This window comes from Papio anubis, chromosome 3, assembly GCF_008728515.1.
Source record: "Papio anubis isolate 15944 chromosome 3, Panubis1.0, whole genome shotgun sequence".
NCBI lineage: Eukaryota > Metazoa > Chordata > Mammalia > Primates > Cercopithecidae > Papio > Papio anubis.
In genome coordinates, this window is record NC_044978.1 from 86,157,869 (window position 1) to 86,174,258 (window position 16,390).

General features: G+C 38.5%; 1 protein-coding gene across 11 annotated transcripts in view; it reads left to right on the forward strand.

Moving 5' to 3' along the window:
* Positions 1–16,390, forward strand: part of SLC9B1 (solute carrier family 9 member B1) — a 149,711-nt gene that overhangs the window by 120,828 nt on the left and 12,493 nt on the right. For 7 of the 11 annotated variants that reach the window (XM_031664391.1, XM_031664387.1, XM_031664395.1 and 4 more), the window contains one exon: positions 11,722–11,976. The exons of 1 other annotated variant lie outside the window; for it this stretch is intronic. In XM_031664391.1, coding sequence (XP_031520251.1) covers positions 11,722–11,961 — 240 coding nt within the window. In that variant the 3' untranslated portion in view covers positions 11,962–11,976. Of the gene's footprint in view, positions 1–342; positions 607–2,207; positions 2,444–11,721; positions 11,977–16,390 lie in introns of those variants that run through there. 3 more of the 11 variants (XM_031664393.1, XM_017958903.2, XM_031664394.1) reach the window with 2 other exon arrangements.

The following is a 16,390-nucleotide window of genomic DNA, read 5'->3' on the forward strand; positions in this document are numbered from 1 at the left end:
ATACCTTGGGAAAATTATTTTCTAATCTCTCTGTCCTTCAGTGTTCTCATCTTACAATGAAGTCTATGACTAGATCTATTTCTTAGTAGTGTTGTCAGGATTCAATGAGATAATCCATGTAAAGTGCTTAGCACTCTCTCTGGCATATGGTGGTGCTCAGTTAACAATGTTGTTATTTTATCTTACGTTCAAGTAATATAAATAATAATAACTTTTTTATTTTTAATGTCTACTGTAGGGCATAATAAATCTACAAAAGGAGTATCTATGCATCCCTCTGTTCTCTCTCCTTCCAAAAACACTCTCGCAATTTTGTTTTATTGTTTCATAATTTTCATAAAGCAGGGAAAAAAGAAAAGCAGGTATGAGGAAAGAGACCACTCACTCAAGTCCTGCAGTATTATTCTGCTTCTGCCTATTCCTGTCTGCTGGCTCCAGGCTAGCTTCTACACAAAGAATATCAAGCTGGTTCCAGGAACTGGCAAGATATAAAAAATTAATTATTTATACAAGTAGAGTCACAACAGCAGTAATAGAAAACGATAATGTCACAAGTAAGTAAGATCAACAAATATTTTAAATTTCAATTTTGAATTATTTTCACCTTTATCCTCTTCCGCTGTTCTCTGCTGATAAAATAAAATTGGCTAAGGTTCAGCTCTTTCTCTTGTTCCTCAGTTTCGAGTTACTGATAAAAATTAGAGTGGAAAAATAGAAGCTATTAGGAGAGTAAATAAATAATTTAGTTTACAAATGTAAGATCAGCTTGGCAATTGGATTCTTTTAAAGAAATAATATTCAATTTCAGTCACTAGGAGGAAATCATTTATCATCTAATAATAGTTCTCACATAATAAGGTTGTCACAAGAATTAAATGAGTTAATAAATGGAAAGCTTTAAGAATGATACCTGCCATATGATGAATGCCATATAACTATATAAATATTATTTCTAGATTCACCATTATCATCATCATCTCTTAAAAGTCAATGGGTTTGGTTTTTTTTTTTGTTTTTTCTGTTGGCAGTTCTTTTATGTTCAAATCCTCTTCTAAACTGTAAAATTCTTTCAAGTTGGTTTTCTGCATGATTATCTTTTTCTCCCTAGCATCCTCCAGCACACTGGCTCATGTTCAGTACATTAAAAGTTATGATATAAAAATGATACCATTTTAAATTATTGATCTAGAATACAGAAATTGATTTTAAATTGAGGGGTTCTTTTGCCATAATGTTCCATATCAGAGGTAATGTTTCTACCATTATGTTGTTACTTTGCAACTCCATAGAAAATATGTTATATATTGGTATTTAATTCCCCAAAATTTTAAGGCAATTTCATGCCTAGATGATTAAACACAAAGAAGGAGGGTTAGCAAGAAATTTGCTTTATGTTATTAAAAATAATGTGGTAGAAGGTAACTAGGGAAAAAAACTTGTGGCCCAGTAAAGTCATTCTAAAACAATAACTTCAAAAGAACTCATTCTCTGACCTGGCAGGGGATGAGGAGTGAGGGAGAAAGAAACTTACTACTATCTGAATACCTACTATGTGCCAGGTGTTCTTTGCATTCTCATATTTAATTTTCACAACCGTCCAGTAAGATAAGTATTTTGTTCTTCATTTTACAACTAAGTAAGTAGAAGTTTAGAGAGTGTGAGTCATTTGTAAGTTCACTAGCCTCGTTGCAGCAAAAACAGAATTCAAACCCAGTTTGCTAGATTCCAACCCTGCTGTCAATTCTACTATAACACAGTGCCCCCTGAATAGGGAGAACAATGAGAAGAAGGGCAAGAGATCCTAGAGACCCATAAGAAACCTTAATATTTTGTGTTGTCTTGTCACCAAGAACCACTGGTACATGGTACAGGCAACTAAGCAAAACTGGTTTCATTAGAAATCCTGGTGTTATTAGGGTAACATGAACACTCAAAAGAGATATTTGAATAGAGGAACACTGAGAGGACAAGAGTGCAAAATCAGCCCAAAAATGTTTGCCTGCTGATTTGTCACTATTGTACTCTTCCTCCACATATATTTGCTAGGAAGAACATAGAACTGATGAGTAACTTATGAAAATTACTGAGTACTTTTTTTTTCTAATAGTCTAGTACTAGATTTTGTTTATTTTAAGAGAGCCATTTACATTATATATTAACTCCATTTAACATTTTTCTTTATGCCCCATTTTTACCCCTAAATGCAGGCTGTGTTAGGTCCTCTGGCTCTAGAAACAGCAAGAGTCTCCGCACCCCACTTGGAACCATATTCGAAGGATGTGATGACAGTAGCATTTTTAGCCATCTTGATCACAGCTCCAAATGGAGCTCTACTTATGGGCATTCTGGGGCCTAAATTGCTTAGACGCCATTATGATCCAAGCAAAATAAAACTGCAATTGTCAACATTAGAGCATCATTAAAAAGTTTACCTGTCATCATCTGCCTGCTTCTTTTAATGATTTATTTCACATGACAGAAGAATTTTAAAGTAGAAATATGTGGGGACTGTACAGAGAATCCAGGATTTAGTAAATATGTGATTTCAGTACAGGGCTTTTCTTGGATTTTTTACTCCAAAGTTAATTTAATAAAAATAATATTAAATGGAATGCTCTCTTGGTATTTACACACTGTAAGAACAAATTAAATCTGTAAATACCCTAGGAAAGTTTAAAGTAATCCCTCAGGCTGAATTTTATATCATAACAAAAACTGAACTTAATATTAAGTTAAACAAACTTAATGGCAGAAAGAAAAAACTTTGAATATTGAACTTGGTAAGATAGCCTAAGTTTCCAAACAGGAGGAGTAGAACTCCCCATGATGTCCAGTAATTCAATTAAAAAGATCACCACAAAAAGAAAAAAAAAAAAGGAATAAAACACATCAACTTAAAATGAGTTAACTAAATAGATTTTAAATTCTAGTTTTGGTGACTACCTGAATAAATAATATGTTAAGTAATACAACCAAGTTACTCTCTCCCTACTTCTGCCATGCCCTTAAAATGAAAGTCTGGTTTAGCAGTTTTTAGATGAAACACTATCTATATTTTTATTTATAGAAATAAAATTAAATCACAAATGGAAATAAACTGTATTTTTTCAATTAGTATTTTAAAATCTAGGCATAAAAGGCAGCCTCCAAAAATGAAAGATTTGGAGACTACTGTCATGTGGCAGTTTCTTCTCCTTAGTAATATTGAATTACCTTTTAATTCTGGCTGATTAAATCTGCCATGTTAATGTAGAACCCATCACAAGCAAAGTGAGTTTTAATTAACTCAAGACTCTTTATTTTAAAGTTATAAGAGTCATATAAAGTTAAAAGAGTCATTCTCAAATGGCCTTATTGAATGGCATCTTAGAAATTGTTTAGACTTCTTTGGCAAAACCTCAATGCAAGGACTGAATATTACTTTCATTCCCCTTTTTTCCTCTTCTCCACAAGCAAGCTATTAAAATACCACAGAATATGAAATTTACACATAAATTTGCCAAGTGAAACAATTAAAATTTAAGGCAATCGAAACTATGTGTTATTCCATTAAGACTAAGGGCTTTCACAGAATATATCCCCAAAACTGCCAAAAGTTCTAAAACCCTCTGGAAAATAACTCTTTGAAAATACACTCTGGGAAAATAACTCTGGGTAAAGATAAAATAGCTACTGTTTTAGTGACATTTTCTCCTTGTAGTTTTACAACAAAGTACAGACTCCATTTTCAAATATTGTAATTCTAGTACTCAAATTCTAAAAATTTAAACTGTGCCAGTGTTTTGACTACTATTTAAATTATGAGGGCATCTCATTGTCACTTATAAGAAAATAAAAATATAGGCAGGGCGCTGTGGCTCATGCCTGTAATCACAGCACTTTGGGAGGCCGAGGCAGGCGGATCACAAGGCCAGGAGTTCGAGACCAACCTGACCAACATGGTGAAACCCTGTCTCTACTAAAAACACAAAAATTTGTCAGGTGTGGTGGCACGCACCTGGAATCCCAGCTACTCAGAAGGCTGAGGCAGGAGAATAGCTTGAACCCAGGAGGCCGAGGTTTCTGTGAGCTGAGATCACACCACTGCACTCCAGCCTGAGAGACAGAACAAGACTCTGTCTCAAAAAAATATATATATATGTATATATTTACATTTACAAGATAGTATTTTACATTCACAAGAGGATTAGATTTCAAAGTAGAAAGTTTATTTTAATAAAAGAGATACAAGAAATCATTTTCAAAATGAGGAATTGTGTTTTTGATTAGGAGGAAAATTGTTGTACCTATTCTTTTTATTCTTTATATAATGTTCTCTAAGTGTCTGTGATACATGTTTATTATACTGAAATAGTCTCCCTTTTAAGGTAGTGTTGCAGATGTTGTTATTTATTTGAAATTTTAAGTTTTTTATTTATAAAAAGTTTTCATAAAAATTTACTAATATAATTTAAAAATTACAACCAGTTAACCATGTGTATGATATTAGTGTTTATAGTATTTAAACAAATAAGGCTAGGCGCGGTGGCTCACACCACCCCAGCACTTTGGGAAGCCAAGGCGGGTGGATCATGAGGTCAGGAGAGGGACACCATCCTGGCGAACATGGTGAAACCCTGTCTCTACTAAAAATGCAAAAAATTAGCCAGGCATGGTGGCACACACCTGTAGTCCCAGCTATTCAGGAGGCTGAAGCAGGAGAATCACTTGAACCTGGGAGGCAGAGGTTGCAGTGAGCCAAGATCACGCCACTGCACTCCAACCTGGGTGACAGAGCCAGACTCTGTCTCAAAAAAATAAACTAAACTAAAATAAAAAAACAAATAAATACAATATTATTGTTTTTTATAAACTTTTTGTGTCTTTGCCTTTTTTTTTTTTTTTTTGAGATGGATCTCACTCTGTCACCCAGGCTGGAGTGCAATGGCACGGTCTTGGCTCACTGCAACCTCTGACTCACTGCAACCTCTGCCTACCAGGTTCAAGTGATTCTCCTGCCTCAGCCTCCTGAGTAGCTGGGATTACAGGCACCCACCACCATGCCCAGATAATTTTTGTATTTTTATTAGAGATGGGGTTTCACCAGGTTGGCCAGGTTGGTCTCGAACTCCTGACCTCAGGTGATCCAGCCGCCTCAGCCTCCCAAAGTGCTAGGGTTACAGGCATGAGCCACTGTGCCTGGCCTGTCTTTGCCTATTTTTTCACTGTTTAAGGAATTGTTATTAAAGCGAAATTTTATAATCCAAATTACCTTTCCTTGCTCAGTTATCAATTCTGTTACTTAAAACAGAAGTGACATTATGAGCTATTCCACACTAAAGAATTACAAAATTGAAGGAATGCTTTACATTTCTATACTTTGCTGAAAATTCTTTATCCCAGAGTCTGAAAAGCATTACAGTGTTTTAATATTTTATTTTGGGGGGATTTTTTTTTTCAAATCAATAAGTAATCTAGGACTGTCATTGCATTTGTTAGATCTGACATTTGCTTGGTATGTAAGGTTCAAAGTTTCCTTTTTAAATTGACTTTATACTTCACAAATTTTTTCCATAGTATTTAAGGTTTTCGATATTGAGATACTTTTCTTCAGTGAAGCACAAGTTTCTTTCTGTGGTCCCTGATCAGTTTTAAACAACTGGAACACCAGTGGCACTCTTAACTGCTTTTTGGGCAGCCTGTTTAGCTTGGTGGTCTTGTAGTACAGCTGTACCTTTGTCAGCCTTAGCACAGAGAGGCTCTGGAGATTCAAGCATATGAAGAAGTTCTGAATTACCAATCTCCAACAACATGCCAATGATTTTACCAGCATGACTAGGGCATGGCTTGAAGAAGAGGAAACAGCCATTCACTTGTTTGCTTTTGCTTTTGAGGAGGAGCAGATGCCATCATGGAAGTCAAAGGTTACTGACCTTGTACATGAACAGCAGGCTGCTGCATGGTACCTTGGGGCTGTACAAGAAAATGCCATTGAGGATTGTGAACTTCCATAGCATATTTATACTGTGAAATGGTGCAAACAGCAGAAGTATCTGTAGTAGCAGTAGCGGCAACTGCAGGATGTGCTCCTATTGTCTGTGTTGATGTGTTGTAACAGCTGTGTTGACATGATCATGGAAGCTGTGAAGAAGCTGGTCTCATACTACTAAATGCAGTGATCTAGGAGTGGCTGGGCATATTTGTCAATGGATGAGGTCTGGCACCCTGAGCAATTTAGGGAGGATTTTATCTTAGTTGAGCAGTTTGGCTAGGAGAATACTTAGCAGCAGGAATCTCAGTCTGTGGGACAATTGCCATGAAGTAGATTGAAGAAAGTGCTGGCTGATAGGGGATGATTCCCAGGTTGAGCACAGTTTTTACACTTGCCACTCTTTGCACATACTGTACTGGTTAATCAGCTGAGCCTGGGGCTCTTCATTGCTCTTCTTCCCATTGAGTTAATACTACATACAATGGCTCAGTGCCCACAATTCTACCATTAATTTCTAAAAGTGCTTTAGTTGCTTCCTCTGGAGAGGAGAAACATAACACAAATCAAACCCTTTGTTGTGACTACCATCCTTCATAACCTTTGCATTAGTGATTGTACCAAGTGGAGAAAGTTCTCTCCAGAGACATTCATCAATACCATCAAGATTTTTTGCATAAATGTCAACACCTTGTTATCTGGTGATCCTACACTGTTTGAGCTTTTCAAATTTGCACACAAGTTCCATCTGCCATTCTACTTCTCTCTGAGCCTGACCAACATCAATTTGTTTTCCATTGAGCTTCTTTTTTTTTTTTTTTTTTTTTTTTTTTTTTGAGGCGGAGTCTCGCTCTGTCGCCCAGGCTGGAGTGCAGTGGCGCGATCTCGGCTCACTGCAAGCTCCACCTCCCGGGTTTACGCCATTCTCCTGCCTCAGCCTCCCGAGTAGCTGGGACTACAGGCTCCATTGAGCTTCTTTCTGTTCATCTCATCTGCGCATCTTTATGCCTCTCAAAGCTGACAAATCCAAAACCTTTGGGTTTTCCACTTTCATTAACCACTACTTTCACACTTAAGACAGATCCCAACTTGCCAAAGAGATCTTTAAGGCACTTACCACCCATATGTCTTCTCCAAAAATCTTCCTGTAAACATTGGTGAACTTTTTAACTCTGAGTTCTGCTTCTCATTGTTTACAAGACTTAATCCAACAAAGACTTTTCTATCATTTAGAAGCATCCATTTCATTTTTTAATAGACCTTTCAGCTGCTTATGTGTCTCAAAATGTACAATGCCATCACCGTTGAAACCATTTTCACCACAAAGCACCTAATGTGAAAGTGATAGAGACAGGAGGCAGCCAAGGGTCCCCCGGTAAAACCCCACCTTCAAGACTAAAACAGCCTGAAGGCTGATAAACTGGACTGCAGGTCCTGGATAAAGCCGCCCTTGCCCCGCTGATTCTGAATGATGCCCACCTGCGCACTGGGATTACGGGGTGGAGCCTCGGGAAGTTTGTGCGGTGTGCTGTGGAGAGGAGTCTGGCCTCTCCTGTACCTATGTAGTGACCTGGGATTTAATCTATGAGGGGAGGAACCCACTAGCAGGACTTTCTCTCTTTGCTGAGAGTTATTTTTCCTTTTTCCTTTCTACCCCATAAATTCCGTTCCCCCTCACCCTTCAAGTGTTTGCATGCCTTTTCCTGGTCGTATGACAAGAACCGGGTTTTTTTCTACAACAAGATGTTACCAAAAGCAGTAGATACATCGTGCAATGCTTTATAATCAATAGATTTGTCCAATTTTTTTATGAATATGTTGCTCACTCCATTTTTGCGAAGTGATAGATCATGCTGAGACCACTTAGTGTGTATTGGCTAGTCTTTTATAACATCAAAATTCATTCCACATCCTGCGTTTCCCAAAGAGCGCCGGTAATCTGGTTCCTGTAGCCCGGGATGGAGAGGACCTGCCAGCAGGCTTGGTCACGTGCGGTGCGAGGACAAGGGATGGCGGGGGCGCTGGGCTCACCTCCACACCCGTCTGCCGGTAGGGCCACAGGCTGCGACCTTTCGGTTAAAGGAGAGTAAGGGCTGGGGCGGAAGCCTGAGCCAGCGCAGAGAGACAAAATCACCTGGAATCCAAAACTACTCCACGGCCGAGGGACTGCGGCCCGCAGCGGGCTGGGACGAGGGTGGCGGTGTAGGGTCCAGGGTCCAGGCCTCGGGATCCTGTTCCTTCTTGAAGCTGCTTCGGCGCTGCGAGGGGGCGGGTGGGTAGCTCTCGGCTGCCTCACCGGGTTATCTTCTACAAGAAGAAAAGGAAAATGTCTCTGGCAGTGAAGACAAGGATTTTTTTGTAAAGTGTTTTGCAGGGGTGGCGGGTGTTAAAACAGAAACCTTTTTTTTTTTTTTTTAAGTTTTTTTCACGGGATTTTTTCGGGAGAATGGATTTTTCAAGATAATGAATATGTGCTGATCCTGGAGAACACACTCCACACTCTCAGCACTAACCGCCTGGAAGAAGGGACCCATTAATGTTGAATTGTACCTTCTTTCGTGGCCTCATTTTTTCCCTTTTAATTATGAAACATTGGAGCCTACAGAAAGGTAGAAAAAATGGGCACCCACATAACCACCACCTAAATCCAATTAATTGTTAATATTTTGTCAGGTTTTCTTTATGTAATTTTTCAATTTGAATTAAAAGTAAATTATAGGCATCATGCTAATTTGTGTCTGTATACTTAAGCCTGACTATTCAAAAACTAAAGCCATTTTCTTGCATAACCACAATTCCCTTATCCTTTCACACCAACTTATCAGTAATTCCTTAAAATTATTCAACTCCCAAATACTTTCAAATATAAACAGTCATGCCCCATGTAAAACATTTCAGTCAACTAGTCGACCATCTACACTGTGGTGGTCTCATAAGATTAAAATGGAGCATATATAGAAACTTGGTAAATGGGATATAGCCCTTGAAATTGGCATTGCAGATCAAGTAGAGGAAACGATTGATACTCAGTAGTGGTGCTGGAACATTTGATTTTCCTTATAAAAAATACATAAGTGAAAGTATACAGGGCCGGGTGTGGTGATTCATGCCTGTAATCCCAGCACTTTGGGAGGCCAAGATGGGTGAATCATCTGAGATCAGGAGTTTGAGACCAGCCTGGTCAACACGGTGAAACCCCATCTCTACTGAAAATATAAAAATTAGCCTGGTGCAGTGGCGGGTGCCTGTAATCCCAGCTACTTGGAGGCTGAGGCCAGAGAATCACTTGAACCTGGGAGGCAGAGGTTGCAGTGAGCCAAGACCATGCCATTAATTCCAGTCTGGGTGACAAGAGTGAAACTCCATCTCAAAAAAAAAAAAAAAAAAAAAAAAAATTAGCTGGGCCTGGTGGTGGGTGCCTGTAATCCCAGCTACTCAGGAGGCGGAGGCACGAGAATTGCTTGAACCTGGGAGGCTGAGGTTGCAGTGAGCTGAGATCTCACCCCATCCTGGGTGACACAGTGAGACTCTGTCTCAAAAATATACATATATATATACCATCTAGGTTTGCATAATTACACCCTATGATTCACATTTTCTTAATTGTTCCCCAATTATAGCAATTTGTAAAAGCCCAGATCCAGTCGAGAACTGGACACTACATTTTGTTTTTGTTTGTCTCTTATTTTGTAATCCAGTACAATTTCTTCATACTCAAGCCCTTGCTAAATGGCATTGACTTTTTTTTTTTTTTTTTTTTTTTGAGACGGAGTCTTGCCCTGTCACCGGGCTGGAGTGCGGTGGTGCAATCTCGGCTCACTGCAACCTCCGCCTCCTGGGTTCAAATGATTCTCTTGCCTCACCTCCCGAGTAGCTGGGATTACAGACGTGTGCCACCATGCCCGGCTAATTTTTTTGTATTTTTAGTAGAGATGAGGTTTCACTGTGTTAGCCAGAATGGTCTCGATCTCCTGACCTCATGATCCGCCCTCCTCAGCCTCCCAAAGTGCTGGGATTACAGGCGTGAGTCACCGCGCCCAGTCGGTATTGACATTTTAAAGGAACCATGCTAGTTGTCACGTAGAATATCTCACATTCTGAATTTGTGGGACTGTTCATGGTTTCATTTGGTTTATCTATCCCCTCAATTTTCTGAAATTTGAAGTTAAATTTAAGGACTTGGTTACATTCAGGTTAAAGTTTTTTGACCAGAATCATTCGAAGGTGATGTCGTATACTTCCAATAGCAGCACATGGGAAGTTTATGTCTGGTCGTCCCACTGCCAGTGATGCTAATTTTCATTCCTAAATTAAGGTGGTGATTGCCAGATGTCTATATTGTAATGGTATATTTTCCTCTGTAATTAGCCAGTGATCTCTGAGGTTAAACCTTGGTACCACATGAATAATCATTCTTCATCAGGTTTCTCAAAATTAGTAGACTTTGTTTTTAGAGCAATTTTAGGTTTACAGAAACAAATGAGCAGAAAGTACACAGAGTTCCCATGTACCACTACCTTCCCATCCCGCTCCCCACTCAAACCCTACCTCTGCACGCAATTTCCCTTATTATTAACACCACGTATTAATGTGGTACATTGGTTCCAATTGATACGTATTGGTACATTATTATAACTGAATTCCATAGTTTACATTAGCATTCACTCTTTGTGTTGCATAGTTCTGTGAATTTTGACAACTGTATAATGACATATATCCACCAGTATCATACAGAATAGTTTCATCACCATAAAAATCCCCTGTGTTCCACCTATGTATCCCTCTCTTACTCTCCTCAAATTGCTGAAAACCGCTGATGTTTCTACATTATAGTATTGCCTTTTCCAGACTGTCATACACTTAGAACCATACTATACATAGCCTTCTCATGCTGGCTTCGTACTTAGCAATATATATTTAAGTCTTCTCCATGTATTTTCTTACCTTAATACCTGATTTCTTAGTACTGCATAATATTCCCTTGTCTGGATGTAGCACAGTTTGTGTAGCCATTAATCTACTGAAGGACATCTTGGTTGCTTCCAAGTTTTAGCAGTTGTGAATACAACTGTTATAAACATCCATGCGCAGGTTTTTAAGGTTTTAACAAACTGTCACTGGCAGTTTCTGTTTTTCCTGACTTTTCAAGCCCATGGGCTATCTCCCAGTGCTGTTTGTTTTAATGTTCTGCAGAGTACTTAAGCATTACAGAATATAGAAGCTGGAAGATACTTGGCAGTCATTTAGTCCCTCATGTTCTAGATGAGAAAACTGAAGCCCTGATACCTTGTTATTTGTGCAGTGCCCCAATATGAATGTCAAATCCACCTCTCCCAGTTGTTTTCTGTTCAAATAACCCTGTGAACTTCAGTGACCCTCACTGACCACATCGTCATTATTCACCAATAGTTCCCCAATAGATCCACTCTACATCAGCTCATTTCAAATGTTCTTTTCCTTTCATGCACATACAATATAGTACTTAAAATTCTGTTGACAACAATCAATATGAATTCAAATTAAGTTCTTGCCCCAGGGATGTGACTTCTACTACACAGTTCCTTTTGGCCTGAGGGCAATTCCTAGGGAGTGAACTTAGTCATGTGCCCTCAACAGACAGCACTCTAAGGAAGCTGGGGAATGAGTGTCTCCATTCTGAAGGGAGTCCTGGACTACATACCACAGAACACACTACTCTGTCCATCCCTCGTGTCATTTGGATCCGTGACTTCATATAACTTCTCTCCATCTAGGAACAGCTCCTCCAGGATTTTGGTTGGTTTCTTTTGCTGAGGAAACCTGAAAGTAACATTCATGGAGTGAACAATAGCTCCTTGGCTCTTCAACTGGTCTTTCACCCTAAACTGATCATCTCCCTTTCCTACTATGCAGGTACTATCGGGTTTACATTCTTACACTCAGCTAGCACCTCCACTGGTCTAGGTCATTTACCTGGTAATAGGAGAGGGGGGTCTAGTAGCCATGGCTACTAGACTTTTCCATTTAAATTGAGCAATCAAAATTTAGTAAGAGACTACTTAAACATCACTTGGCTGCCAAACACATTCCTGTCTCCTTCTATTGTGTAACAGCATTGAATTGCAGAGATAAGAAGCAAAAATTTCCCAAGTGAATCCCTGGGGGTGACGGTAAATAGTGCTACTCTTTCTTCAATCCATGGTCCTCTTTCTATTAGCGACGTGGGACCATATAATGATTATTGATCTAGGATATATGCTTGTATCGCATCCCTGCAGCTTCAAAGGGCTACTGGAGGCTGTTACATCACTGCATCAGTTTGACAGCTTCTAGTTTTTGTGATTTCATGATTTGTAATAGGATCACTAAATTGCATTTTCCTGTGTCCACCACTGCAACTACAGTGCTATAAAGTACATTCCCTTTATACAGTGCTATAAAGTACAATGCAAGGATGTGCAGGATTCCATATTAGAGGATTAAACATTCTGTCAGCCATTGGATAATGGTGCTGGTTGAGGCCGTGTAAGTAGGAAAGATAAATCCATACTCAGAATAAGTGTCGGTTCCAGCCAAGATGAATCACTACCCTTCCTGTGATGGAAAGAATTCAATGTATTCAGCTTGCCACCTTGTGGCTACTTGGTGTCCTTGAGGAATGATGCTATCTTGAGGCCTCAGTGTTGCTCTGTCTTGATGACAAGCTTGACATTCAGAACAACAGTAGCTAGATAAGACTTAGTCAGTGGAGACTCTGCTGTTTGGGCCTCTGCATAGCCTCCATCCTTGTCACTACATTTATTCACCAATTGTGCCAGTACTGAGCTGGCCAATGGAAGAGGTTGGCTAACATCATCCAGCTGAGTCGCTTTTCTCCTTGGTTGTTGATAGATACCTCCTGTAGGTGTTAACATGGGAAACAAAGATCTTCATACTTTTTGTACATTCCCGTAAGTCCATCCATATGCCCTTTTCTCAGATATCTTTTTCTCCAGTCTTCCAAATTTTCTCCTTCCATCCCCCTGACCTGTAGCCAAGCCATTTGACCATGAGTCAGTACATTCTTACTTTGAGTCTCTTCTGTTTCCATGCAAAGTGAATGACAAGGTGCATAGTGCAAAGTTCTGCCAACTGAAATAATTTATATTTTTATTTTTTATTTTTTTATTTTTTGAGACAGAGTCTCACTCGCTCTGTCACCAGGCTGGAGTACAGTGGCACGATCTCGGCTCACTGCAAGCTCTGCCTCCTGGATTCACACCATTCTCCTGCCTAAGCCTCCCGAGTAGCTGGAACTACAGGCACCCGCCACCACACCCGGCTAATTTTTTTTGTATTTTTTAGTAGAGACGGGGTTTCACCGTGTTAGCCAGAATGCTGTTAATCTCCTGACCTTGTGATCCGCCCACCTCGGCCTCCCAAAGTGCTGGGAGTACAGGTGTGAGCCACTGTGCCCAGCCAAGAATTTATTTTTGAGTTGAATTTTTAAATATTAAAACTTTTTAAATGTGCAAACAAAAATCGTATATATTTGTAGTGTACAACCTGATGTTTTGAAATATGGATACGTTGTGAAATGGCTAAATCAAGCTAATTAATACATGTATTACCTCACATACTTATCATTTCTTTTATGGTGAGAACACTAAAAATCTACTGTCCTAGCAATTTTCAAGTATGCAATACATTGTTATTAACTGTAGTCACCATGTTGTACAATAGGTCTCTTGAACTTGTTCTTCCTGCTTATCTTAATTTTTGTATCCTTTGACCAACATCTCCCCAGTTCTACCCTCCTCCCCTAGCCCCTAATAACCATTATTTTGTTTTCTGCTACTATGTGTTTGACTTTTTTAGATTCCACATATAAGTGAGATCACATGGCATTTGTCTCTCTGTGCCTGGCTTATTTCACTTAATATAATGTCCTCCAGTTTCATCCATGTTATTACAAAGGACAGGATTTCCTTCTTTAAGGTTGAACAGTATTTCATTGTGTATCTATACACCACATTTTCTTAAACTATTCATCTGTTAAAGGATACTTAGGTTGATTCCATATCTTGTCTATTATGAATAATGTTGCAATGAACATGAGGTACAGATTTTTCTTTGACATATTCAATCATTTTCTTTGGGTATATAAATAGTACTAGGATTGCTGGATCATATGGTAGTTTTATTTTTAATTTTCTGAGAAACCTCCATATTATTTTTCATAATGGCTGTACTAATTAACATTCCCGCCAACAGTATACAAAGGCTCCCTTTTCTCCACATCCTCGCCAACACATGTTATCTTTTGTCTTTTTCATAGTAGCCATTCTAAAAGGGATGACTCATTGTGGTTTTGATTTGCCTTTCCCTGATGACTGGTGATGTTGGTCATTTTTTCATATTCCTGTTGGCCATTTGTATGTCTTCTTTGGAAAAATGTTTATTCGGGTACTTTGCCCTTTTGTTAATCAGGTTATATGTTTTCATGCTATTGAGTTGTATGAATTCTTTATATATTCTGGATATTAATCCTTTATCAGATGTATGGTTTGCAAATATTTTCTCCCTTTTTGTAGGCTATCTCTTTACTCTGTTGATTGTTCCCTTTGCTCACCACAGCTCTTTAGTTTGATATAATCCCATTTGTCTAGTTTTGCTTTTGTTGCCTGTGCTTTTGGGGTCATATCCAGAAAATCATTGCCCAGACCAGTCTCATGGAGCTTTTCCTGTATGTTTTCTTCTAGTAGTTTTATGGTTTCAGGTTTTATATTTAAGTCTTTAGTCCATTTGCATTATATTGTTGTATATGGTGTGAGATAAGGGTCTAATTTCATTTCTCTGCATGTGGAATTCTCCCAACACCATTTATTGAAAAGATTGTCCTTTCCCCATTGTGTGTTCTTGGCGTATTTACTGAAAATCAATTGGCCATAAATGTGGATGTATTTTGAGGCTCTCTATTCTGTTCCATTGGTCTATTAGTCTGTTTGTATGCCAATATCATGTTATATTTTTGATTACTATAGCATCATAGTATATTTTGAAACTGGATAATGTGATGCCTCCTACTTTGTTCTTTTTTCTCAAGATTTGCTATTTGGTTTTTTTGTGTGTGTGTGGTTTCACATGAATTTGGAGGCTTTTTTCTGTTTATGAAAAAAAATCATCAGAATTTTGATAGAGATTACACTGAGTCTGTAAATCATTTTGGGTACTAAGAACATTTTAACAATATGAATTCTTCAAATCCATGAACATGGGATATATTTCCATTTATTTGTGTCTTCTTCAATTTCTTTCACCAATGGTTTATAGTTTTGAGTGTACAGGTCTTTCACCTCCTTGGTTAAATTAATTCCTTATTATTTTTGTAGCTATTATAAATGAAATTGTTTTCTTGATTTCTTTTTCAGATAGTTCATTGTTAGTATATACAGACACTACTGGTTTTTTTATGTTGATTTTGCATCCTGCAACTTTACTGAATTAATTTATTAGTTCCAACAGTTTTTTTTAGTGGACTCTTTAGGGTTTTCTACATTTAAGATCATGTTGTCTGCAGAGACAATTTCACTTCTTCCTTTCTGACTTTAATGCCTTTTATTTCTTCTTCTTGCCTAATTGCTCTGGCTAGAACTTGAATAGAAGTGGTGAAAATGGGCATCCATCTTGTTTCTGATCTTAGAGAAAAAGCTTTCAACTTTTTATCATTCAGTATGATGTTAGCTGTGGGCCTGTCATATATGCCTTTATTGTGTTATGTGGACATTGATACCTAATTTGTTGAAAGTTTTTATCACAGAAAGATGTTGAATTTTGTCAATTGCTTTCTCTGCATCCATGGAGATATTCATATGGTTTTTGTCCTTCATTCTGTTAATGTGTAATATCACATTTATTGATTTGTATATGTTGAACCGTCCTTGGGAGGATTTAATCTACTGCTATCTTTCCATAGCTGAAGTAGGCTGCTATCATTTTTTACTTACATCCACATCCTGAGTTGATCTTCCAATGAACAAGCTCAGCTTTTTTCCTCCTTTAGCAATATTGGAACTCCCACATAGCCAGAGTTGCCAGCTGAGGGAGGGAATCTAGTGTCACCATTTTTGATAATGTGGGGACCTGGATCACTTGATCATACTGCTTACTTGTGTCTTCTAGTCCTTCTCACGCCCAATCCTTGATGTGATATGGTTTGGCTCTGTGTCCCCACAAAATCTCATCTCAAATTATAATCCCCACATGTAGAGAGAGGGACCTGGTGGGAGGTGACTGGATCATGGGGGCAGTTTCCCTCATGCTGTTCTCATTATAGTGAGTGCGTTCTCATGAGAGCTAATGGTTTAAAAGTGTTTGGCACATCCCCCCTTGCTCTCTGTCTCTCCTGCTGCCTTGTGAAGGTGACTGCTTCACCTTTGCCTTTAACCATAATTGTAAGTTTCC